At 46.4% G+C, this 23,997-nt stretch overlaps 1 protein-coding gene across 2 annotated transcripts in view; it reads right to left on the minus strand.

The window, feature by feature from the left end:
* The window catches only part of LOC133420653 (NACHT, LRR and PYD domains-containing protein 12-like), a 39,731-nt gene extending 16,534 nt beyond the window's left edge, over positions 1–23,197 (minus strand). The window contains exons 1-11 of one of the 2 annotated variants that reach the window (XM_061710409.1): positions 22,315–23,197; positions 16,292–16,424; positions 16,002–16,211; positions 15,762–15,878; positions 15,111–15,189; positions 10,529–10,736; positions 8,351–10,121; positions 7,882–8,055; positions 2,854–3,027; positions 2,485–2,658; positions 1,909–2,266 (exon numbers count right to left, since the gene is read on the minus strand). In XM_061710409.1, the coding sequence (XP_061566393.1) occupies positions 1,954–2,266; positions 2,485–2,658; positions 2,854–3,027; positions 7,882–8,055; positions 8,351–10,121; positions 10,529–10,736; positions 15,111–15,189; positions 15,762–15,878; positions 16,002–16,211; positions 16,292–16,380 (3,309 nt within the window). In that variant the 5' untranslated portion in view covers positions 16,381–16,424; positions 22,315–23,197 and the 3' untranslated portion in view covers positions 1,909–1,953. Of the gene's footprint in view, positions 1–1,908; positions 2,267–2,484; positions 2,659–2,853; positions 3,028–7,881; positions 8,056–8,350; positions 10,122–10,528; positions 10,737–15,110; positions 15,190–15,761; positions 15,879–16,001; positions 16,212–16,291; positions 16,425–22,314 lie in introns of those variants that run through there. The other variant, XM_061710408.1, reaches the window with a different exon arrangement.
* Positions 23,198–23,997: the final 800 nt, after the last annotated feature.

A 23,997-nucleotide genomic window follows, 5' to 3' on the forward strand; every position in this document is an offset into this window, starting at 1 on the left:
CAGTCTTCTCATTTCCAATTTCCTCTTGGCCCCAGGCTGCACCGAATGCCGGCTCCTCTCCCTCCCGGGCCACCTCAATTTTGCCATGCGCATTGTTCCTCGAGGGCGGGCCTTCATCTCCTGCTTGCTGTCCGTCGCTTCTGCTGTCCCGTCTCTCATGTCTCCCATCTCCCTAGACGGCTCGAGCCGTGCCGAGCTTCGTTTGTGGCTTAACCTCCTTGCCACCTGGAATGGGATCACTTTCTTTTATGATGACCAACCGGCTCACCCCCACGACATCAATCTATACACCGATGCCGCTCCTTCAATCGGTTTTAGGGGTTTCTACGATGGCAGATGGTTCGTAGCAGGATGGCCCTCAGAGCTTGCAAACGAATACCACATGGCTTCTTCCGCTCTCTATGAGATCTATCCCATCATCTGTGGCCACAACGCCTCGACCGAACCATAGATCATCATCGTCATCGTCATTGTCATCGTCATCGCACAACGCATCGGCCGAACCATAGATCATCATCGTCATCGCCATCGTCATCGTCATCATCTTCATATCAATAAATCGTGGCCGCCATTCTCTGGGGCCACGAATGGTCCCGCAAGTCCATTCTCATCTACTCAGACAACCTCGCAGTAGTCGACATAATCAATAAAGGACGCTCCAACCCCACATCCATCATGCCGTTCATGCGCCGCCTAGTCTGGCACTCAGTCATACATCAACATATCCCTACAACGCATCGACCGAACCATAGATCATCATTGTCATCGTCATCGTCATTGTCATCGTCATCGCACAACGCATCGACCGAACCATAGATCATCATCGTCCTCGTCTTTGTCATTGTCATCGCCATCATCATCGCCATCGTCATCGCCATCGTCATCGTCATCGTCATCATCTTGATATCAATAAATCAGTGGCCGCCATTCTCTGGGGCCACGAATGGTCCACTCAGACAACTCAGACAATAGTCGACATAATCAAAGGACGCTCCAACTCCACATCCATCATGCCGTTCATCCGCCGCCTAGTCTGGCACTCAGTCATACATCAATATATCCTCCGTGCAGCACATGTCCCTGGTCACTCCAACACCATCGCTGACTCTCTTTCTCGTTTCTCATTCCAGAACCAATCAATCAGGTTCACCAACACCAGTCTTCTACTTCAAAGACCAATCACCACTGAATACTTTCGAGACCCTGGCCAACTACTCGTCATTCCGGAAAACACAGAGCACATCTTTGACAGATCCTCTTTTCGTGTCCGAGTCGGGACAAGTCGTCACCAGATTCTGGTTTCACCATCACTTCCGTCATATACTCTCCTTATCTGGCATCTCTCCAACGCACTACTCCGGTCACTCCGCCACTTAAGCCTCCCGCAACGGTATCCCAGAGTACCTCATACAGCTCATGGGCCGTTGGTCCTCCCAAACTTATCATCGCTACATTTGCTCAGATCTTAGCGACCTCAGATCCGCTCAGTCTCATCTCCTTAAATAATCCACGGTTTTGGGGGTCCGTCGTTGCCCGGGCGCTGCGGTGGATTCCCTACCAGCTTCCCCGCAACGCCTCGACCGAACCATAGATCATCATCGTCATTGTAATCGTCATCGCACAACGCATCGACCGAACCATGGATAATCATCGTCATCGTCATTGTCATCGTCATCACCACCATCATCGCCATCGCCATCGCCATCGCCATCATCTTCATCAATAAATCAATTAAACGTATCTCGTTGATGGCGTGGTCCTTGCTAGTGAATTGAAGCTTAACCAGCGAGTTTCAGGAGCAGGACCACGCCTCAACCACGCCTCTTCCGGCACCACGCCTCTTCCGGCATACCTTCAAATACTAACCTAACCCTCAGTTCCTCTTCGCTCTCGTTCTCTGCACCCCTCCTCCCCACCCCTTTCTCTTCTCCTTCTTCTCTCTCTTTCTCTACCTCATAGATTCCTAGGGGGTCCGTCGTTGCCCAGGCGCTGCAGCGGATTCCCTACCAGCTTCCCCACAACGCCTCGACCGAACCATAGATCATCATCCTCATCGTCATTGTCATCATCATCCTCATCGCACAACGCATCGACCGAACCATGGATCATCATCGTCATCATCATTGTCATCGTCATTGCCAACATCATCGCCATTGTCATCGCCATCGTCATTGTCATCATCATCATCATCAATAAATCAATGAAACGTATCTTGTTGATGGCGTGGTCCTTGCTAGTGAAATGGTTTGTAACAAAAGGCCAACAGCTGGAAGGAACAGGATGAGAAGAGGGGGATATAAAACATGTAAATGCAGATGAAAGGGTCACATCTCTTTTGTAATGTATACCTTCTTCTAACAGGACTAGCATTCACATGTCGGGTGCAGGTATCTGTATTTTACTCTGTGCAATTAATAAAAGATGATGAGCCACAAAACAACACGATGGAGAGTCCAGCACACTGATGTCCTTCTGTCTTCCTACCTGAGAGTGTCCAGTCTCCAGCGGGGATCCTTCAGTCCAGCAGACAAAAACTTCACTGCTGACTCTCCTGGATGGTTGCAGCTCAGGTCCAGCTCTTTCAGGTGGGAGGGGTTGGAGCTCAGAGCTGAGACCAGAGAAACACAGCCTTTCTCTGAGATCAGACAGTCTGAGAGCCTGCAGACACACAACACAACACACATACAGAGACTCTGAGAGAACTGCTCTGAGACTAAAGCTGACTCTGTCCTCGTGTTCACCTGATGATGGCGCTGAAGGAAAAGTCAGAGGATCAGCAGAAACACAGCAACAATCCTTCAATATCAACCACAGTTGTAACGGTCAACCGCCGAACACTTGGTGGATTCTGACCTGAGAGACTCCAGGTGACAGTGTGGACTCTCCAGTCCAGGACACAGCTTCATCAGTCCTGAATCCTGCAGGGGGTTGTTGCTCAGGTCCAGTTCTGTCAGACTGGAGGACTGAGAGCTGAGAACTAAGGACAGAAGTGGACAGATGTTCCCTGAGAGGTTACAACCACTCAACCTGCAGAGGACATTAAAGAGAAATGATGGGGTTATTTTGGAAAGTTTGTGTTTAACATTTCATGTACAAGACAACTCAAAGTGCTTAACATAAAAACATTTTAAAAAATGACTTGAAAATGTAAGAATTTAAAAGCAGTAATTAAAGACAGACATTTCCCCCTCCTTCCCGATTCGTATTCGAGACGAAAATGGGCGGAGAGCAGAGCTCAGCAGGAGCTGGTAACCTGTTGCTGTGTTGTAGCTGCAGCAGCTCCACACATAACAGACGTGGGGAAAAGATCGCTAATGGTTTAACATTTCACCGCTTTCCTGCTTGGAGGCAGAACCACGGAGGCCGAGTATCTGAGATAACAAAGAGTCGTCGGCTCGGTTGGATCGCGGCTGTAACGACCAAACATAACCTTCCACAACCTTGCACAAACACTCACACAGACCGGGGTCGGATCATTCATATGGGTTTTATTCCCCACTTCTCCAGCTAAACGCAGTTGCTGGCCAGCTCTCTGCGGTGCGATCAATCCCAGTCTTCAGATAAAACTATTTTTTTGAGGAAAAAATATTCACTCTATTTGTAGCTGCAGAAGAAAAAAATAATCTCACGAGGAAAACAAAAATATTGCTCACGCCTTGGAGCCTCTTCCGCATAATATAGCAGTAAAAAAAAAGATAAGAAAAGTAAGAGTAATACAAAACATGTACTGTATGTTATACTAATTTATTGAAACAAATGGCGAGTCAAACATTTACCAAAGCAGCTGCCAAACACTCCTAAACAAGGTAGCCTAAGACGTCGGTTGTGCAGAACTGCGGCAGTAAATCCTCATCGGAGCTCCACTCTTTGATAGGGATTTCATATGAACCCAAACCGTTAATAATCATTATTCTCTCCATATACCGCTCCCTGGCTTCCTTGTTTAAGGTATCCCGGTAAATTCCAGTTCCTTTCCAGCAGTTTAACATCTTTTTTTTTGCATTCCGTCTGTTCTGTTGGTGAAAAAGAAAAGTAGTTTTGAAAGTCCGTCCTCATTTCTCTTCATTCGCTATCAAAACAAATGCACGCGACGGGGAGAGGATCTTTCCGGCAGTACGCGCTGGTGCTCATGGGAAATGTAGTGTTCTTTCTGGTAAAGCACTACCGCTTTTGTCCAAAAGAGCCGCCAAACACAGCAAAAGGTTAAAAACATTTATTAAGAAATTACTCTGTGCTATGCTTAACTATGGGTGATGTTTGATAGAGCAAGCAACAGAAGTGAAGGTATTAGGGGATGTTGTAGAGTCAAATGTCCTGGAATAGACAAGTTGACCAATGATTTGATTAAACAGGTGATACACGCATCGTTCTTGTCAAATGTAGATTATTGCTCTGTGATTATTGCGTAGCGGTGGGGCCTTGTCTCTGACCGGAGGGGGCCTTGGGGATCTATGGGGGGGTTACCTCGTGGCAGCTGATGGGGTGGTTGGGGACGGCCCAGGTGGGGGGTCGTGGCCTCGGCGTCTCCGGTCCATTCCGGGGGGGGGGAGCTGGGCTGTGGGTGTGGGGGTCCCACTCGGAGGGCCCGACTCTGCCTGGGTAGGGGGTGGCTGTCTGCGCTGGGAGGGACATTGCTGCCTTGGTCCTCCGTCGCTGGGCAGGGGCCGCATGCCCCTGCGTCTGTGGGGACTCTGGGGCCTCTGGGGTGTCCGCCGGGGTGGCCCCGGGGGGGGTGGGGCCAGGTCCAGGTGGCGGGCCTCCCCTGGCCGGGGGGTGCGCGGGCGGGCGTGACGGCGGGGTGGAGTCATTCTCCCGTGTCTATGTCTTATGTCGTCAGTATGAATGGAGGAATGCTGAACCATTTCCCCCTCCGCCTGGGGACTCCGGCGGCGCCGGGGGCACCCATGGAGGTGCGGTGGGGCCACCGGTGGGGCGGTGGCCCCACCGCACCTCCATGGTGCGGTGGGGCGGGCCGGCCCCCGTCCACTAAATGGCCGGTGGGGGAGAGTGGGCGTCTTTCCAGGACCGGCTCTGCTGGCCCTGCTTCCTGGCTTCTTGCGAAAGTATTTGTCCCCCTTGAACTTTGTGACCTGTTGCCACATTTCAGGCTTCAAACATAAAGATATAAAAACTGTAATTTTTTGTGAAGAATCAACAACAAGTGGGATACAATCATGAAGTGGAACAAAATTTATTGGATATCTCAAACTTTTTTAACAAATAAAAAACTGAAAAAGTGGGCGTGCAAAATTATTCAGCCCCTTTACTTTCAGTGCAGCAAACTGTGTCCAGAAGTTCAGTGAGGATCTCTGAATGATCCAGTGTTGACCTAAATGACTAATGATGATAAATGGAATCCACCTGTGTGTAATCACGTCTCCATATAAATGCACCTGCACTGTGATAGTCTCAGAGTTTAAAGCGCAGAGAGCATCATGAAGAACAAGGAACACACCAGGCAGGTCCGAGATACAGTTGTGGAGAAGTTTAAAGCTGGATTTGGATACAAAAAGATTTCCCAAGCTTTAAACATCCCAAGGAGCACTGTGCAATCGATAAAATTGAAATGGAAGGATTATCAGACCACTGCAAATCTACCAAGACCTGGCGGTCCCTCTACACTTTCAGCTCATACAAGGAGAAGACTGCAGCCAAGAGGCCCATGATCACTCTGGATGAACTGCAGAGGTCAGAGGTCACCTACAGCTGAGGTGGGAGACTCTGTCCATACGACAACAATCAGTCGTATACTGCACATTTCTGGCCATTATGGAAGAGTGGCAAGAAGAAAGCCATTTCTTAAAGATATCCATATAAAGTGTCGTTTAAAGTTTGCCACAAGCCACCTGGGAGACACACCAAACATGTGGAAGAAGGTGCTCTCGTCAGATGAGACCAAAATCAAACTTTTTGGCAACAATGCAAGATGTTATGTTTGGCGTAAAAGCAACACAGCTCATCACCCTCAACACACCATCCCCACTGTCAAACATGGTGGTGGCAGCATCATGGTTTGGGCCTGCTTTTCTTCAGTAGGGACAGGGAAGATGGTTAAAATTGATGGGAAGATGGATGGAGCCAAATACAGGACCATTCTGGAAGAAAATCTGATGGAGTCTGCAAAAGACCTGAGACTGGGACGGAGATTTGTCTTCCAACAAGACAATGATCCAAAACATAAAGCCAAATCTACAATGGAATGGTTCACAAAAACATATCCAGGTGTGAGAATGGCCAAGTCAAAGTCCAGACCTGAATCCAATCGAGAATTTGTTGAAAGAACTGAGACCTGCTGTTCACAAACGCTCTCCATCCAACCTCACTGAGCTTGAGCTGTTTTGCAAGGAGGAATGGGCAAAAATTCTCCATGTGCAAAACTGATAGAGACATACCCTAAGCGACTTGCAGCTGTAATCGCAGCAAAAGGTGGCACTACAGTATTAAATTAAGGGGGCTGAATAATTTTGCACACCCAATTTTTCAGTTTTTAATTTGTTAAAAAAGTTTGAAATATCCAATACATTTCGTTCCACCTTCATGATTGTGTCCCACTTGTTGTTGATTCTTCACAAAAAATTAAAATTTTATATATTTATGTTTGAAGCCTGAAATGTGGCAAAAGGTCACAAAGTTCAAGCGGTCCAAATACTTTCGCAAGGCACTGTATGTATTTTAATTAATGATAATGTTGTAATTAAAGTTAGGGTATTCAATGTTTGAGAGATAGCAAGATTTGAAAGTGGCACCTCATCTAAGCCTCCTAAACAAGGTAGCCTAAGCCTAAGCCCTGTTTCATTTGGTCTGAATGAAACAGATTGGTCCAGGACCAGAGGCTTGGCAGGGGGGGAAAGAACCAATCAGATGCCTTCATGCCGCCCACGCCGCACCCCCCCCCCTGTCCCATGCGTGCACTCGCTTCCAGCCCGACGTGTCCACTTCCCACGGGTCCTCCTGGGCTCACAGTGTCCCAGTGTAACCCCCCCCTCCCTCCCCTCTGCCACGGACCCCCAGTATGTAGTTATTATGTAGTTATTTCCAGAGCGGCTCGGTCCCCGCTGTGTGTAAGAGCGGGGAGTAGAGCGGTCCGGGCTGCTGCTGCAGGACTCTCCGCCCAGCAGCAGCAGCCCACAGGGACACGTACAGCCGCACTGAAGAGCTGCAGCAGCTCCGGCTCGGAAGCAGTATGGGGGTCCGTGGGGATGGAGGCGTCTCCATCCCGGCGAGAGCGGAGAGCGCCAGTGCTGCTGCCGCTGCGGTGCCGTGCAGGCTCTGTTGCCACAGCTACGCCGTAGGGTACGCCGTAGGGTACGCCGTAGGGTACGCCGTAGGGTACGCCGTAGGGTACGCCGTAGGGTACGCCATAGGGTACGCCGTAGCCTACGCCGTAGCCTACGCCGTAGCTCTGGCTCTAGAGCCTGCAGCGCACCGCCAGCCGCTCTCCACTCTCTCTTCTCTCCACTCTTGCCGGGATGGAGACGCCGGTGGGCAGGATGCACGTTTGGGTGGGCACAGCCCACCCCTGCCTCCCTAAAACCGGCCTCGCTTACAGGTGAATGAGACATGGGGTAGTTTTGTTGAAAATGTGCTGTCCAAAATGTCCTGGAAAACTGGACTCCTGCAAATGCGCGTTCCCCAAAGTTTGTGGGGGCGTGGCTTTGGACGGAGCGCTGACGGGAGGGGGAGGAGGGGGTGGGGCTTAGAGGAGGTGCCACTTTCAAATCTTGCTAGCTCTCTAAAATCATGGATAATACCTTCAAGCTGATGATTCTGACGAGACCCCAGAGAAACTACTGTGAAAGGTCAGCAGCTAAGAGGGATCTAATAAAACAACCAAACAAACAAACCTAACGGTCACCAGTTGAACACTTGGCGGATTCTAACCTGAGAGACTCCAGGTGACAGTGTGGACTCTCCAGTCCAGGACACAGATTCTTCAGTCCTGAATCCTGCAGGGGGTTGTGACTCAGGTCCAGTTCTGTCAGACTGGAGGACTGAGAGCTGAGAACTGAGGATAGATGTGCACAGATGTACGGTGAGAGGTTACAACCACTCAACCTGCAGAGGAGATTAAAGAGAAATGATGGGGTTATTTAAAAGTTGATTGTCATTTAACAAAAAAATAAATGATATATCAATAAATGCTTATTATTTCAAATAATAATCAATGAGCATGGATCATAGTGATCGCTGCATTTCTCTTCTCTGCATGTACAGTTCCCTGAGATGAATCATTGATGAGAACTGGTCCCACATGAACCTGAACTTAGTTGAATATGGAATTTAACTGGTTTCCTCCAAGAACACAACATGTGATTGTAACTAAAACAGATGTGTCCGTGTTCGTCCTTACACAACTTTCTTGGAGGCTTTGACCACCGGCAGCAGCCTCCGTAGAACGTTTTCTGAAGCTGAGTATTTCTTCAGGTCAAACACCTCCAGATCTTCTGATGACAGTAGGATGAAGACCAGAGCCGACCACTGAGCAGGAGACAGTTTATCTGTGGAGAGAAGTCCAGACCTCAGGGACTGTTGGACCTCCTCCACCAGAGAACCAGCGTTCAGTTCATTCAGACAGTGGAACAGGTTGATGCTTTTCTCTGCAGACAGATCCTCACTGATCTTCTTCTTGATGTATTCAACTGTTTCCTGATTGTTCTGTGAACTTCTTTGTTTTGGTTCAAGCAGACCTCGTAAGAGAGTCTGATTGGTCTCCAGTGAAAGACCCAGGAGGAAGCGGAGGAACAAGTCCAGGTGTCCGTTGGGACTCTGTAAGGCCTTGTCCACTGCACTCTGATAGAGCTCAGTCTCTGTGTTCCTTTGTTCCTCCAGAAGGTTGACTCCAGACTTGATGAAGGTCTGATGGACATGAAGAGCAGCCAGAAACTCCTGAACAGTCAGGTGGATGAAGCAGAAGACCTGGTCCTGGTACAGGCTGCTCTCCTCTCTAAAGATCTGGGTGAACACTCCTGAGTACACAGAAGCCTCTTTGACATCGATGCCACACTGTCTCAGGTCTGGTTCATAGAAGATCAGGTTTCCTTTCTGCAGCTGCTCAAAAGCCAGTTTTCCCAGAGACTCCACCATCTTCCTGCTCTCTGGACTCCAGTGTGGATCCGTCCCAACTCCTCCATCATACTTGACCTTCTTCAGTTTGGCCTGGACCACCAGGAAGTGGATGTACATCTCAGTCAGGGTCTTGGGCAGCTTCCCTCCCTCTCTAGTTTCCAGGACTTTCTCCAGGACGTTCTCCAGGACCGTAGCAGTGATCCAGCAGAAGACTGGGATGTGGCACATGATGTGGAGGCTCCGTGATGTCTTGATGTAGGAGATGATCCTGCTGGTCTGCTCCTCTTCTCTGAACCTCTTCCTGAAGTATTCCTCCTTCTGTGGGTTGGTGAACCCTCTGACTTCTGTCACCATGGAGACACACTCAGGAGGGATCTGATTGGCTGCTGCGGGTCGTGTGGTGATCCAGAGACGAGCAGAAGGAAGCAGGTTCCCCCTGATGAGGTTTGTCAGCAGCACGTCCACTGAGGTGGACCTTCTGGGGTCACTGACGACTGTAGAGTTGTGGAAGTCCAGAGGAAGTCGACTCTCATCCAGACCGTCAAAGATGAACGCGACCTGGAACTCTTCAAAGCTGCAGATTCCTCTGGTTTCAGAGAAGAAGTGATGAACAAGTTCCACCAAGCTGAACTTCTCCTCTCTCAGCACATTCAGCTGTCTGAAGGTGAATGGAAGCAGGAACTGGATGTCCTGGTTGGTTTTGCCTTCAGCCCAGTCCAGACTGAACTTCTGTGTTAGGACTGTTTTCCCGATGCCGGCCACTCCCTTCGTCATCAACGTTCTGATTGGTCCTTTTCTTCCAGGTGGGGGTTTAAAGATGTCTTCCTGTCTGATGGTTGTTTCTGCCCTGTTTGGTTTCCTGGAAGCTGCTTCAATCTGTCTGACTTCATGTTCATGGTTGACCTCTCCGGTCCCTCCCTCTGTGATGTAGAGCTCTGTGTAGATCTGCTCCAGAAGGGCTGGGTTTCCTGCTTTAATGATCCCCTCAAACACACACTGGGACTTCTTCTTCAGCTCAGACTTCAGCTGCTTTTTACACACTTTAGCAAAAGTACCTAAATAAAAGTGGAAAAAAAAAACAATTAGTGTTTCATAAAGTTCAACTTAATTCTCCTAAAGAATCAGGATGTGAACCGACACTGATCAGCCAGGATGTTAGCAGTACAGCCCTGGTGGGTTGTGGGTTTGTGGGTTGTTGTGTTCTTGTTATTGTTGTGGTGTCTGTGAAGTGGATTTTCCAGGTTTAGGATTTGATGATCTGATCAAATAATCTGTAGAACCATCAAGACAATCTGGAATTCAGCAGGATTCCTGGAAGAGGAAAACCTGGACACAAATCTTCCAGTTACCTTGTGTACCATGTGGGGGCGAATATTCTTGCTGATCTGTGAATGTTGTTCATCTCCTGAGGCATTCTTGGTCATTTATCCAGCAGTTTAAATGTTCATAGAAATCCTCTTACTGCTATGCAGACGCTCAGCCAGCTCCTCCTGCTTCATTCTCCTCAGGAAGTTCACTGTGATCTTCACAAACGCCTCTCTGCTGCTCCTCTGCTCTTCATCCTCACCCTGCAACAGATGCTCTAGGGATTCTGGGTAATCGGGACTCAGAGCCCTCTGGATCTTCTTCAGCTCGTTCTTCACAAACATTACAATGTTGTCCTCCAGAAGCTGGAACAGAAGAGCACATGAAGGACACAATCAGACTGAAACCACTGACACAAACATCAGACCCATGTTGGACAGACTGACAGTCCACTGGTCTCCAGAGCAGGGGAGACCAGGGATCCTGAACTCTTAGTTGATCTACTCTGAGATCGGAAACTCTGAGTTTTCGGTTCCAGAACAGCGGATTTGAGTTAATTTTCTCAACTCTAAGTAGTTTCACCTGGAGTTAAGCGCGTGCGCCACAACCATAGACATATATAAAGGCTAGATGACTCGTCCGCGCTGCTGCCAATGCAGAGCGACGTCGTTCACTGGCGGCCATCTTGCCACAGGAGACTCGTTCACTCATAACATTGTGTTTAATGGTGGATGTACTGCTTAAACAACCTTAACTTGCTCAATTCTCAACAGATTTTCAAACAGTTTGGTTTGTTATGAACGTCAGAGATGTAGTTATGACACTGCATACTTGTGAATAATTATAAACATTAAAAAACGTACTTTTGTATGAAAATAACAAGAAACAGATAGCTATGACATGGTATTTATATTAAATGAATATTTCTATAGTATTCTTAGTAATATTTATATTTACTTTATAACATATATACATATATTATTACCTTATAACGTGGGAGTTTGAAACGTGTGTGGAGTTTGTATGTTCTCCCCGTGTTCCCTTGGGTAGCTAATGGGAGCTACCCTCACAAAAACATGCACACAGTCCTGGGCTACACATGCCCCCTCTGGCCAACTGGGGCGCCAGATGGGGTGGGGAGGATCTGGCCGGAATAACGTGATCCTTCCACGCGCTACGTCCGGTCAGAGAATCCTCACCCTGTCTGGTGAAAAGAAGCGGTCCGTCACTCCTCAGGATAAGAAGGAGACCTGAGCTCAGTGTAGGGCCCTCCCTGGGTTGGAAGAGGAGAGCAATGCCCAGGACTGTTACTTAGGTATGAGCACTGGGTGATGAAATGGGTAAAAAAATCGGGGATAAAAAAATATTTAAAAAAAAAAAGAAAATATGTCTAGAATTGAGCAAGTTAAGGTTGTTTAAGCAGTACATGCACCATTAAACACAATGTTATGAGTGGCGAGCTCTCCTGTGGCAAGATGGCCGCCAGTGAACGATGCTGGAGACTCCGCCTTGAGTCATCTAGCCTTTATATATATCTATGGCCACAACTATCAAGAGCCAGCATTAATGGAGCCCCGATACAACGATCCACCATGGCAACCGGCGAAAACACACATACACATACTTTTTCTTTTTTTTTTTTAAACTTTATTTAACATTTCAATTTACAAAATCCCTTTGAGGAAACATTAGTTTGCATCTCAAGATCCACATACTTCACGCCACCTGAGTTAGAAGTGTTAATATGTGCGTATGGCGAGTATGAGAGCATATTTCAGAAAAAAAAACACAGCTGCAGCAGTAAATGAGACAATTGGCGAAAGTTGCTGCCCGAGTCAATGTGTAAGTTTGAATGCAGTATTCATTTAACATTTAAGCACACTGTATTTTAATATTACAGATGAAAACAGTGGTGGAATGGTATTAAATTAAATTTTATTGTCATTTAGATCAGGGGCGTCAATTGGGTACGTCAGCCGCCACACCTCGGCTTCAGGGGAAAATGGAAATGTTTTTTTTTTTTAATACATTTATGGAATTACCCTGTGTCTATTTGTATTGATTTATTCTATTACTTAAAGCAGCACAATGTAACTTTCAGCTTTTCTGAGTTTGGCGGCATCTTTTGGACAAAAGCGGTAGTACTTTACCAGAAAGAACACTACGTTTCCCATGAGCACCAGCGCGTACTGCCGGAAAACTCCTGTCCCGTCGCGTGCATTTGTTTTGAGAGAAGACGGGACGCTTTTCTGTTTCACCAAGTGAACAGACGGAACGCAAAAAAAAGATGTTAAACTGCTGGAAAGGAACTGGAATTTACCGGGATACCTTAAACAAGGAAGCCAGGGAGCGGTATATGGAGAAAATAATGGTTATTAACGGTTTGGATCCATATGAAATCCCTAAAGAATGGAGCTCCTCGTCGGAGCTCCGCTCTTTATAAGGGATTACTGCCGCAGTTCTGCAGAACCACCGTCTCCGGCTACCTTGTTTAGGAGTGTTTGGCAGCTGCTTTGGTAAATGTTTGAATCGCCATGTGTTTCAATACATTTGTATAATAGTACAACATACAGTACATGTTTTGTATTACTCTTACTTCTCTTTTCTTTTTTTTTGACTGCTATATTATGCTGAAGAGATTCCGAGACGTGAGCAATATTTTTGTTTTCCTCGTGAGATTATTTTTTTCCTCTGCAGCTACAAATAAGAGTTAATATTTTTTCCTCAACAAACTAGTTTTATCTGAAGATTGGGGTTAATTGCACCGCAGAGAGCTGGCCAGCAACTGCGTTTAGCTGGCGAAGTGTGGAATAAAACCCGTGTTTTGATCCGACCCGGTCTGTGTGAGAGTTTGTGGTTTAAGGCTGATTTATGGTTCTGCGTTAAATCGACGCAGAGCCTACGGCGTAGGGTACGCGGCGACACGCACCATACGTTGCGCGTCGCCACGTACCCTACGCCGCAGGTCTGCGTCGATTTAACGCAGAACCATAATTCAGGCTTTACTGTGTGGAAGGTTTGGTCGTTACAGCCGCGATCCAAGCGAGCCGACGACTCTTTCACTCTTTTACTTTGTTATCAGATACTTCGCCGGCCTCCGTGGTTCTGCCTCCGAGCAGGAAACCGGTGAAAAGTTAAACCATTAGCGATCTTTTCCCCACGTCTGTTGTGTGGAGCTGCTGCAGCCACAACACAGCAACGGGTTGCCAGCTTCTGCTGAGCTCTGCGCTCCACGCCCCGCCCATTTTCATCTCGACTGCGAATCGGGAAGGAGGGGGAAGTGACGTATGCCGTAAAGCAGTCAAAGCCGTAAAGATTTGTAGTTTTTTAGTGTGGCAGGGTTCCTACCATGCTCCTCAAAGTTACATAGTGCCAGTGAAGGCGATACAGACCCCCTCAGACCATGACAGAGGTGTCATTAAACCTGTTGGAAGTTGATGTACCATCACAATGACTCTGGAAATATGATATTATATATATATATATATATTAAGGTGGAAAAGTTACGTAGTGTCGCTTTAAAGGAGCATGAGACTCCTTTCAAGAAATGAGACTCTCTAGCGCCACGACGGCCGTCGGGGGTACTGCAACCAACAGCGAAGCCGGCACGGGAGAACGGGGAGAACGTGCATGCAGCGTCATGTGACGTCACATCCGCAGGACAGCGCGGGAAATTCGGGCCCAGAATTGCAGCACATTTTGCAGCACACAGCCTGTTCAAGGCAACGGAGAGATACACTAGAGGGCTCATTCGTTTTGGTTTGGAACGCTTCATCTGACATTATTACGAGAAAACTTAAAACGTATACAAATTTTTTTCATAAATCCTGCCTCAATCCTGCCTCAAGCTCAAGCAATGCATATCAGAACAACATGATGGATTTCACTAGGTATTATCTTTCCCAACACTTGTACCCCCCTCATATCTTGAAATGTGATGTCCCAGCGTCCCTGACGACAGTGGTTGCTCGTTTTTAGTGCGCTCTGCAGTGTTACTAACTTACAAAATGAAAAGGAAACAGACAACCACGCAATTTAAAAAAAAAGAAAGAAGGCAAGTGATGGGTTTAATGTTTCCCCAGCAGCAGAAGATATTACCGAGGCTGTTAGCCACTGATGGATGAATTATGCAAGTTCCTTTTAAAGTAAGATATCAAATCACCCTACCCTCTTATAAATCTGTTTAAGGGAAATATTTGACTTTTTATTACTCTCCCTCTCCTTTTTGCATTCGGACTTTAACTGTTTGAAGTTAAACTCGGATGTCCCTGTGATATTGTTGCACTGACATAGTGAATAAAGTGAATGAGTTAAATTGCGTTTGTCAGATACGCTTTTTCTGCTCTCTAACTCTGCCGCTTGCTGTCCGTGGTGCAGAAAACGGATGCGTATTGCGTAAAGACCCATTGGCTGAATTGACGCCACTGAGGGAGGAGACAGAGAGAAACTCCAGGTTCGCTGAAATAAACCTGGTCCCGACCAGGTTAGGTTCAGAGCGTCTGTTACTACGGTAACTGACCGAGAGCTTAAGTTACCTCTCTTTGTAAAACAGGCTAGAGTTACCTCTCTTTCTCTGGTTTGAGTTACCTCCCTTTGTGAAATGGAAAACTCAGAGTTTCCCTCATTTCAGGGTTAACAGACTCAGAGTTTTCACTAAACCTGCTTTGTGAAACGGACCCCAGCATGGAGACAAACATCAACAGAACAGGTGGAGAAGCAGTTGTTGTTCATGTACAGACCTGAAATATGGAGTCCAGCTGTGTCTGATGCTGCTGGACAGACGGACCGCTGGGAGGCTCTGAGCTCTGCTGGTCCACTCTGTGGAGGAACCAGGAAGAATTAGCTCACATCATGTCTGTCCTCACAGAGACAAACACCAGCTGAAGGTCCATGAAGTCCTGTATGGATGAGGACAGTCCATCAGAGGACTGGTGGTGGTGAAGGTTTACTAGTCCTGCTGATCCACCAAGAACGTACACATGACCTCAGTGAGAGCTCTGATCATTCACATATTCACAAGATCTAGTTCTGCTCCAAGAAAAGTTACGACATCAATAAGACAGACAACTGATGGAGACATGAAGCAGCTGAGGAACTCTGGATCATCATCAGGATCAGTAAGAGGAACTCTGGATCATCATCAGGATCAGTAAGAGGAACTCTGGATCATCATCAGGATCAGTCCTCTGGAAGGTAAGACTTCCAGATGTGTCGACCAGAGGAAAAAGCTCCTGACAGGAGATGAAGATCTAAGAGGAGGAAGCTCAGATCACCATCAGGTGAAGGAGGACCATGCACGGGGGTCCAGGACTACATGGGAAGAAACATGTGGACATTTCCTAACATTAGGACTGATCTAAATACATTTAATGCGTTTAAATACATCTCACCTCTCTGTAGAAGACTGTTGGTCTCCTTTGAAGGTAATAACATATTCCATTGACTTGTCACTCTTCAAGGACAAACAGCTGGGTTCATGTTCAAAAGAGTCTCTTTTCTGATGGACCCTGATAGAAGACAACAGTTAAATGTAAATATTCTATTTAAATGAAAATAAGTTATACAGATAAAAATATTTAGTCTATTTAAAAAGTATTAAACATAAATATTTGGCGTTTGGATACACTCACCTCTTTACAGCAGAACGTTGGTCTCCTTTGAAGGTAATAATATATTCCATTGACTTGTCACTCTTCAACGACACACAGCTGGGTCCAGGTTCAGGTCCAGGTTCAGGTCCAGGTCCAGGTCCAGGTCCAGGTCCAGGTCCAGGTCCAGGTCCAGGTCCAGGTCCAGGTCCAGGTTCAGGTCCAGGTCCAGGTCCAGGTCCAGGTTGATTCCTGTAATAATGATGTTTGGTGATGTGAGTCTTGAGCTCTGACATGCAGAAGAGTCAGGGACAGTTAGATGCTCATCTCACCTCTGAGCTTTGCTCCGACTCTCATGTTCCCCACACAGAGAGGTTTTAGAGGGAGGGACTCCCTCCTCTCCGTCCTCACACTGGTCCATTCTGCTGAATTCACGTCCACGTCAGCTCACACACACACCTTCATCTGCAGAGGAAACACACATCACTGGTGTTGTACAGAGACCAGCTGATCCTGCTCTGGTTTGTTCCTCTCTTTTGTTTTTTTTTTGCTTCTACTGAGCAGTAGAAATCACTTGTGTTACGCCTCTGAAAAAGGGCAAGAAATAATTACGAGTGATGCAGTCTTTCCCAAACGATAGCATTTACTCAAGTGCAAAACAATATTCACAATAATCACAGTTACAGAGGTTACATATCATCTGACATTAACAAAATACAAGCTGCGTCCGAAATTCCATACTTCCACCCTAAGGGCCGAGATATACTTGGTGTTCAGGTCGCATACGCATCATGGCCGCCACGCGTATCCTGCGTTCATTTGGCGCGTCGAAGTGCACGTTCTCAAAAAGACATTGAACGCGTACGTGACCTGCAGTTCTCACTCTGGCCAGTGGGTGGCGCTGGTCCCCGTCTGATACCAGCTGGTACCGGTCTGATACCAGCTGGTCCCGGTCTGATACCAGCTGGTCCCCGTCTGATACCAGCTGGTACCGGTCTGATACCAGCTGGTCCCGGTCTGATACCAGCTGGTCCCGGTCTGATACCAGCTGGTCCCGGTCTGATACCAGCTGGTCCCGGTCAGATACCAGCTGGTCCCGGTATGGTACCAGCTGGTCCCGGTCAGAAACCAGCTGGTCCCGGTCAGAAACCAGCTGGTCCCGGTCCGATACCAGCTGGTCCCGGTCCGATACCAGCTGGTCCTGATACCAGCTGGTCCCGGTCTGATACCAGCTGGTCCCGGTCTGATACCAGCTGGTCCCGGTCAGATACCAGCTGGTCCCGGTCTGATACCAGCTGGTCCCGATACCAGCTGGTCCCGGTCTGATACCAGCTGGTCCCGGTCTGATACCAGCTGGTCCCGGTCTGATACCAGCTGGTCCTGGTCTGATACCAGCTGGTCCCGGTCCGATACCAGCTGGTCCCGGTCAGATACCAGCTGGTCCCAGTCTGATACCAGCTGGTCCCGGTCTGATACCAGCTGGTCCCGGTCTGATACCAGCTGGTCCTGGTCTGATACCAGCTGGTCCCAGTCTGATACCAGCTGGTCCCGGTCTGATACCAGCTGGTCCCGGTCTGATACCAGCTGGTCCCGGTCTGATACCAGCTGGTCCCGGTCTGATACCAGCTGGTCCCGGTCAGATACCAGCTGGTCCCAGTCTGATACCAGCTGGTCCCGGTCAGATACCAGCTGGTCCCGGTCTGATACCAGCTGGTCCCGGTCTGATACCAGCTGGTCCCGGTCAGATACCAGCTGGTCCCGGTCAGATACCAGCTGGTCCCGATACCAGCTGGTCCCAGTCTGATACCAGCTGGTCCCGGTCAGATACCAGCTGGTCCCAGTCTGATACCAGCTGGTCCCGGTCTGATACCAGCTGGTCCCGATACCAGCTGGTCCCAGTCTGATACCAGCTGGTCCTGGTCTGATACCAGCTGGTCCCAGTCTGATACCAGCTGGTCCCGGTCTGATACCAGCTGGTCCCGGTCCGATACCAGCTGGTCCCTGTCTGATACCAGCTGGTCCCGGTCCGATACCAGCTGGTCCCGGTCAGATACCAGCTGGTCCCGGTCTGATACCAGCTGGTCCCGATACCAGCTGGTCCCAGTCTGATACCAGCTGGTCCTGGTCTGATACCAGCTGGTCCCGGTCTGATACCAGCTGGTCCCGGTCCGATACCAGCTGGTCCCGGTCTGATACCAGCTGGTCCTGATACCAGCTGGTCCCGGTCTGATACCAGCTGGTCCTGATACCAGCTGGTCCCGGTCTGATACCAGCTGGTCCCGGTCTGATACCAGCTGGTCCCGGTCTGATACCAGCTGGTCCCGATACCAGCTGGTCCCGGTCTGGTACCAGCTGGTCCCGGTCAGATACCAGCTGGTCCCGGTCTGATACCAGCTGGTCCCGGTCCGATACCAGCTGGTCCCGGTCCGATACCAGCTGGTCCCGGTCTGATACCAGCTGGTCCCAGTCTGATACCAGCTGGTCCCGGTCTGATACCAGCTGGTCCCGATACCAGCTGGTCCCAGTCTGATACCAGCTGGTCCTGGTCTGATACCAGCTGGTCCCAGTCTGATACCAGCTGGTCCCGGTCTGATACCAGCTGGTCCCGGTCCGATACCAGCTGGTCCCTGTCTGATACCAGCTGGTCCCGGTCCGATACCAGCTGGTCCCGGTCAGATACCAGCTGGTCCCGGTCTGATACCAGCTGGTCCTGGTCTGATACCAGCTGGTCCCTGTCTGATACCAGCTGGTCCCGGTCCGATACCAGCTGGTCCCGGTCAGATACCAGCTGGTCCCGGTCTGATACCAGCTGGTCCTGATACCAGCTGGTCCCAGTCTGATACCAGCTGGTCCTGGTCTGATACCAGCTGGTCCCGGTCTGATACCAGCTGGTCCCGGTCAGATACCAGCTGGTCCTGGTCTGATACCAGCTGGTCCCGGTCTGATACCAGCTGGTCCCGGTCCGATACCAGCTGGTCCCGGTCAGATACCAGCTGGTCCCGGTCTGATACCAGCTGGTCCCGATACCAGCTGGTCCCAGTCTGATACCAGCTGGTCCTGGTCTGATACCAGCTGGTCCCGGTCTGATACCAGCTGGTCCCGGTCCGATACCAGCTGGTCCCGGTCTGATACCAGCTGGTCCTGATACCAGCTGGTCCCGGTCTGATACCAGCTGGTCCTGATACCAGCTGGTCCCGGTCTGATACCAGCTGGTCCCGGTCTGATACCAGCTGGTCCCGGTCTGATACCAGCTGGTCCCGATACCAGCTGGTCCCGGTCTGGTACCAGCTGGTCCCGGTCAGATACCAGCTGGTCCCGGTCTGATACCAGCTGGTCCCGGTCCGATACCAGCTGGTCCCGGTCCGATACCAGCTGGTCCCGGTCTGATACCAGCTGGTCCCGGTCTGATACCAGCTGGTCCCAGTCTGATACCAGCTGGTCCCGGTCTGATACCAGCTGGTCACAAGTGACGGCACCGTTTCCTTTGCCGAGATCGCAACCAAAGCAATGTTTTTTTTTTATTGAAACATTATATGGCACATAAAAGTCATATCAGAATTACAAACTTTTGCCTTGGGTTGAGCAACATCAGTATTACAAAATATACACTGAGAATCTAATTATCAACATAAAATAAAAATTAATTTAAAAAATAAAAAAATAAAAAATAACTCACAAGGGCCATCTCATATTAAATCATATCTTTCAAGTAAAGAAAACAGTTTAAGGGCTTTCTTTTCTTTAACAAGACTCAAGGACTTACTCAAGAGCTTTAGCTCATTTCTCCAATGGGTCAAACATGGTTTGGTCTTAAAAAATCTACATTTGTGAATGAAGAACTTTCCCAATAACACCAAATTATTATGGACAAAGTCCAAATTCTTGTCTTCAACAAAAACACCAAATATAAATGTCTTCACTGTTAAATGTAGCTGAATGTCCTTGGACTGTAGCCAGGCTGCATCTCACTCCAGAAATATTGCACTGAATCACAATGAAATAAAAGATGTTGCAAAGTTTCAATTTCCCTTTCACAAAAAACACAATTATTCAATTCAAAATTAAGTTTTAATCTCAAAAACTAATTTGTTGGGTAAATTTCATGTAAAATTTTGAAGTTTACCTCTTTTATTTTCGGTGGAAGTGGAAATGAAATATATTTTTTTCTTATTTTCCTAATCTTTTCCACTTCAAATTCCTTTAGGATATACCATCTTTTTATTGGGTTGTTAGGGTAATATTCTTCTAGCAAAATGTTTCTAATGACTTTGTTAAATTTAAAGTCACAAAAATCTAAATCTTTAATGCAGAGCTGTCTCAGTTCAGGAGAGACCTTAGAGTGACGAATGTCTTCTTTAACCATCGACCTCAGAGAAACTGGTATGGCTTTTATCACTTATAATGCTTAACAGTACATTGAATTTGGTATTTTTTGCAAAAATCCTCAAACTGTAACATATTACCAGTATCATCCAGAAAGTGTGCAATAGCCCAGACTCTCGACTCTTCGATTTCCAATCCTCTATATAAACAGATTTTCTACTGAGCAAAATGTACCTGTTGTTCCATACAGGTGTGTTGTGTAAAATTATGACTATAAATCAATTTCCAATAGAGAAGGACTTGCTGATAGAAAGCAGAGAGTTTAAAAGGTGATGAGCTACAATCAGTCCCAGCGTAGAAGAAAGTCTATTCCACCCATTTTTTGGAAAATCATATTAGGAACAATAAACCAGAAGGAATGTCTATGTCTATATCTATTTGTAAGGAAAGATTTTAACCATTTCAGTTTCAAGACACCGTTCATAATAGAATAGAAGACTTTATTGATCTCCCAGAGGAGAAATTCAGTAATATAATATCGAAATCGATCACATTCAACCCCCCATCATCATAGTTTTTTACCATGTCAATCTTTCTTATATATTGACATCTATTTCTCCATATGAACTTAGAATTAACGGTATTTATTGTTTTGATCATTCTTGTTGAGATGGGTAAGGAGAATGCCGGATAAATGAGTCTGGACAGACTATCCATTTTTTGATAATAAGACTGCCAAAAATTGAAATATCCCTTTGCATCCCTTAGAATTGACTTAAACTTGTCCACATTGTTCCAAATATTCATCTTTTCAATTGCTGTTTTGTCCTTAGAGATAACAATCCCCAAATATATGACCTCCTGTTTTATCTTTATATTATACAGGGATTGTAACCAAAGCAATGTTATAACTACATCATCCAATATTGTCATGTAAACTTGTTTGTTGTTCTAATCTGCTACTGCTACTACCTCTGCTACTAAATATATATATATCACTTTTCCAACTGTTGCTCTGCTTACTGCCCCCTATCGGTCACCGCCGGTACGACCCGCTCTCCTCACGTACTACGCGAGGAACGTTGCCGTTGTTGGTGGACCCGAACGGACGCAAACGCAAGCTCAAACAGCAAGAAGATACTTGCCTGTTGGTGCCTTTCGGACGCAGCAAGTTTTGCTCTGAGACATGCGCTGCGTCCGAAATCGCATACTTCCACCCTAATGAGTATGCAAAATGAGTATGTGAGATTTTTTTGTGCGTCCGAAACATTAGAACGTAGTCAAAAGTATGTACTATCCATACTCATTCTGGAGAAATGTATTAGTGTGGATTGATGGACACTAGCTGAGCAGAAACTTCCCACAATGCAATGCAGCGGTGTTTGGTTGCTAAGTGATACGTATATGTCATAAGTATAATAATATTATTATATAATATTAATATTATAATATTCGTATTTAATAATATTATATAATGTCATCTTGTTTCGGCCAGAATAAACGGGAAAGAGCGGAGCTGTGCTGCTGCTGTGACAGGTTACCATGGTAACAACTCCCCCTCCCAACGGCAGGAAGTGACATGTGCGCTTTTAATAGTACATCCGAATTAATGCATACTACTGATATTTACTCAAAAGTGTGCCGAATTTAAGTATACTTTTTAGTATATACTTTTTAGTATGGCATTTCGGACGCACCGATAGATCTCATTTTACTAAACGTATAATGTCTAGTATTAGCTCAAGAACTTCAGTAGACTCTCGCAAATAATCATAAAACCTACTTAATAACCAATAAATGACACGTTCAAGTGTTCAAAATACATTTACATTATGCACCTGTAGACTTGTAAACAATAGAAAAATTAGACGTAGGTACACAACATGGCACACACACACACACACACACGACAAGACTCGGTAAAACTCTGCTCTACATTACTTTTAACCAAACATAAACATTCTCTAACTACTCAGAAATATATCACAAACTTATTTAGACCATTTACATTGCAAATGTACTGGTAACATACCTGAAAAAGGGCGAGAAATAATCACAAGGCTGACGCAGTCTTCCTCAAATGAAAGCCTTACTGCGGTAATGTGAGCCGCTGTTTGTTTTTCGTTGCGTGCGTACTAGAGTAAATACGGTAGCAAAGATCCTCTATACACAGTATAGTTTATCATAGGGGGTCATTTCAAAATGATTTTTCTCCAAATTTCTACAGTAAAATGTTACCAAAATTGTACCAGAGGTAGAGTGAGATGACAGGAACAATATGCAAAAAAAAAAAAGAGGAACATGAAGGAATTGATGTGAGGTAAGATCAAATGTCAGCATTCTGTAAATGGCTTTTGTTATAGGGGTAATTTTAAACAGATTTTTCTCCACATTACTACAGTAACATTTATTATAGGGGTAATTTTAAACAGATTTTTCTCCACATTACTACAGTAAAATGGCACTGAAAGGTGATTTTTCTCCCCTTTACGGCAGTGAAATATAACTAATAAGTTGACTCATTTTGGAGGTGATTTTTCTCCACATTTCTCCAGTAAAAGCACGTAGGCGTTATGTATCTTGTAGGACCTTCACTTTGCTCGAGAACCGTGCCTACCGTATTTACTCTAGTACGCACGCAACGAAAAACAAACTCACATTACCGCAGTTGCTAAGAGAAGCAAAGAGGAGGATTTCAGACCAGAGATGCAATATAAAGTCGCTAACACACCAAAGGGATCCCAAATAAAGTGAAGATCCGTTAGTTTTTTTTAACTTTGATGTCACATGTATTTGAATTGTGTCTTGTGAAATCTTTAAAAAAAAACATGTGCGTAAGAAACGCGCTCCCTTCAAAAACTTTCCTCAAACTGTCGCATCTCGCAGTTTCAGCTTCACGTCCGAGTCCGCGAGCAAAGCTCGGACCTGCGACGGATCAATCCTCCCGCAAAGGTCGAGAAAACAAGAAAAAGCTTGAAAAGAAAACCAGATTTGTGAAAAAACGCCCCTTTTTTCAAAAGGAGGAAGTAGGTAAGGGGGCCGTTTCTTCTTTTATCACGTCATTCACAGCAAGACTGAGAACAGCGCTGATGAATTCCTTCAAGGTCAAATAGATCAAACTTTTCTTGAAAGATTCCAACTCAATTTGGGTTTATTGCTGCCCATGTGTTTAATTTATTAGGAGGACTAAATTTTCTGCTCAGGTGTAACTACAATATTTCCAAATTACCTATGAATATATCTAATTTTCACAGCCAACTTCTACTATCCTGGTCCATGATGTACACACACAATTTATCTCCCCACAAATATTTCATTTGGAACAATCAAGATATTAGATTCAAAAACAAATCTTTATATATTAAGAGATGGGTTGATCATAATATTTTACTGGTTAGTCAACTATTGAATGATAATGGTCAGTTACTCAATTATGAAGAATTTCTTTCCATCTATGTTTTTCCTGTTAGAATATTCAACTGTGTTTGATGCAGACGGTGCTAGAAAGTTACTGTGTTTTGCTCCTAAAGGTAAAAATTGTAATATTCCAAGGTTGAATCCTGATTACATATATGTTGGTAATATTTGCCCTTTACTAAGTGATAAAGCTACAAATCATTGCATTAGGTATATTATACAGAGAGATATTGTTTCTAAACCTGCAGCAGTTTGCTATTGGAATAACTTAATATAATGAGATAGATTGGAAAAAAAA

Source organism: Cololabis saira, chromosome 20 (genome assembly GCF_033807715.1).
Source record: "Cololabis saira isolate AMF1-May2022 chromosome 20, fColSai1.1, whole genome shotgun sequence".
Classification (NCBI taxonomy): Eukaryota; Metazoa; Chordata; class Actinopteri; order Beloniformes; family Belonidae; genus Cololabis; species Cololabis saira.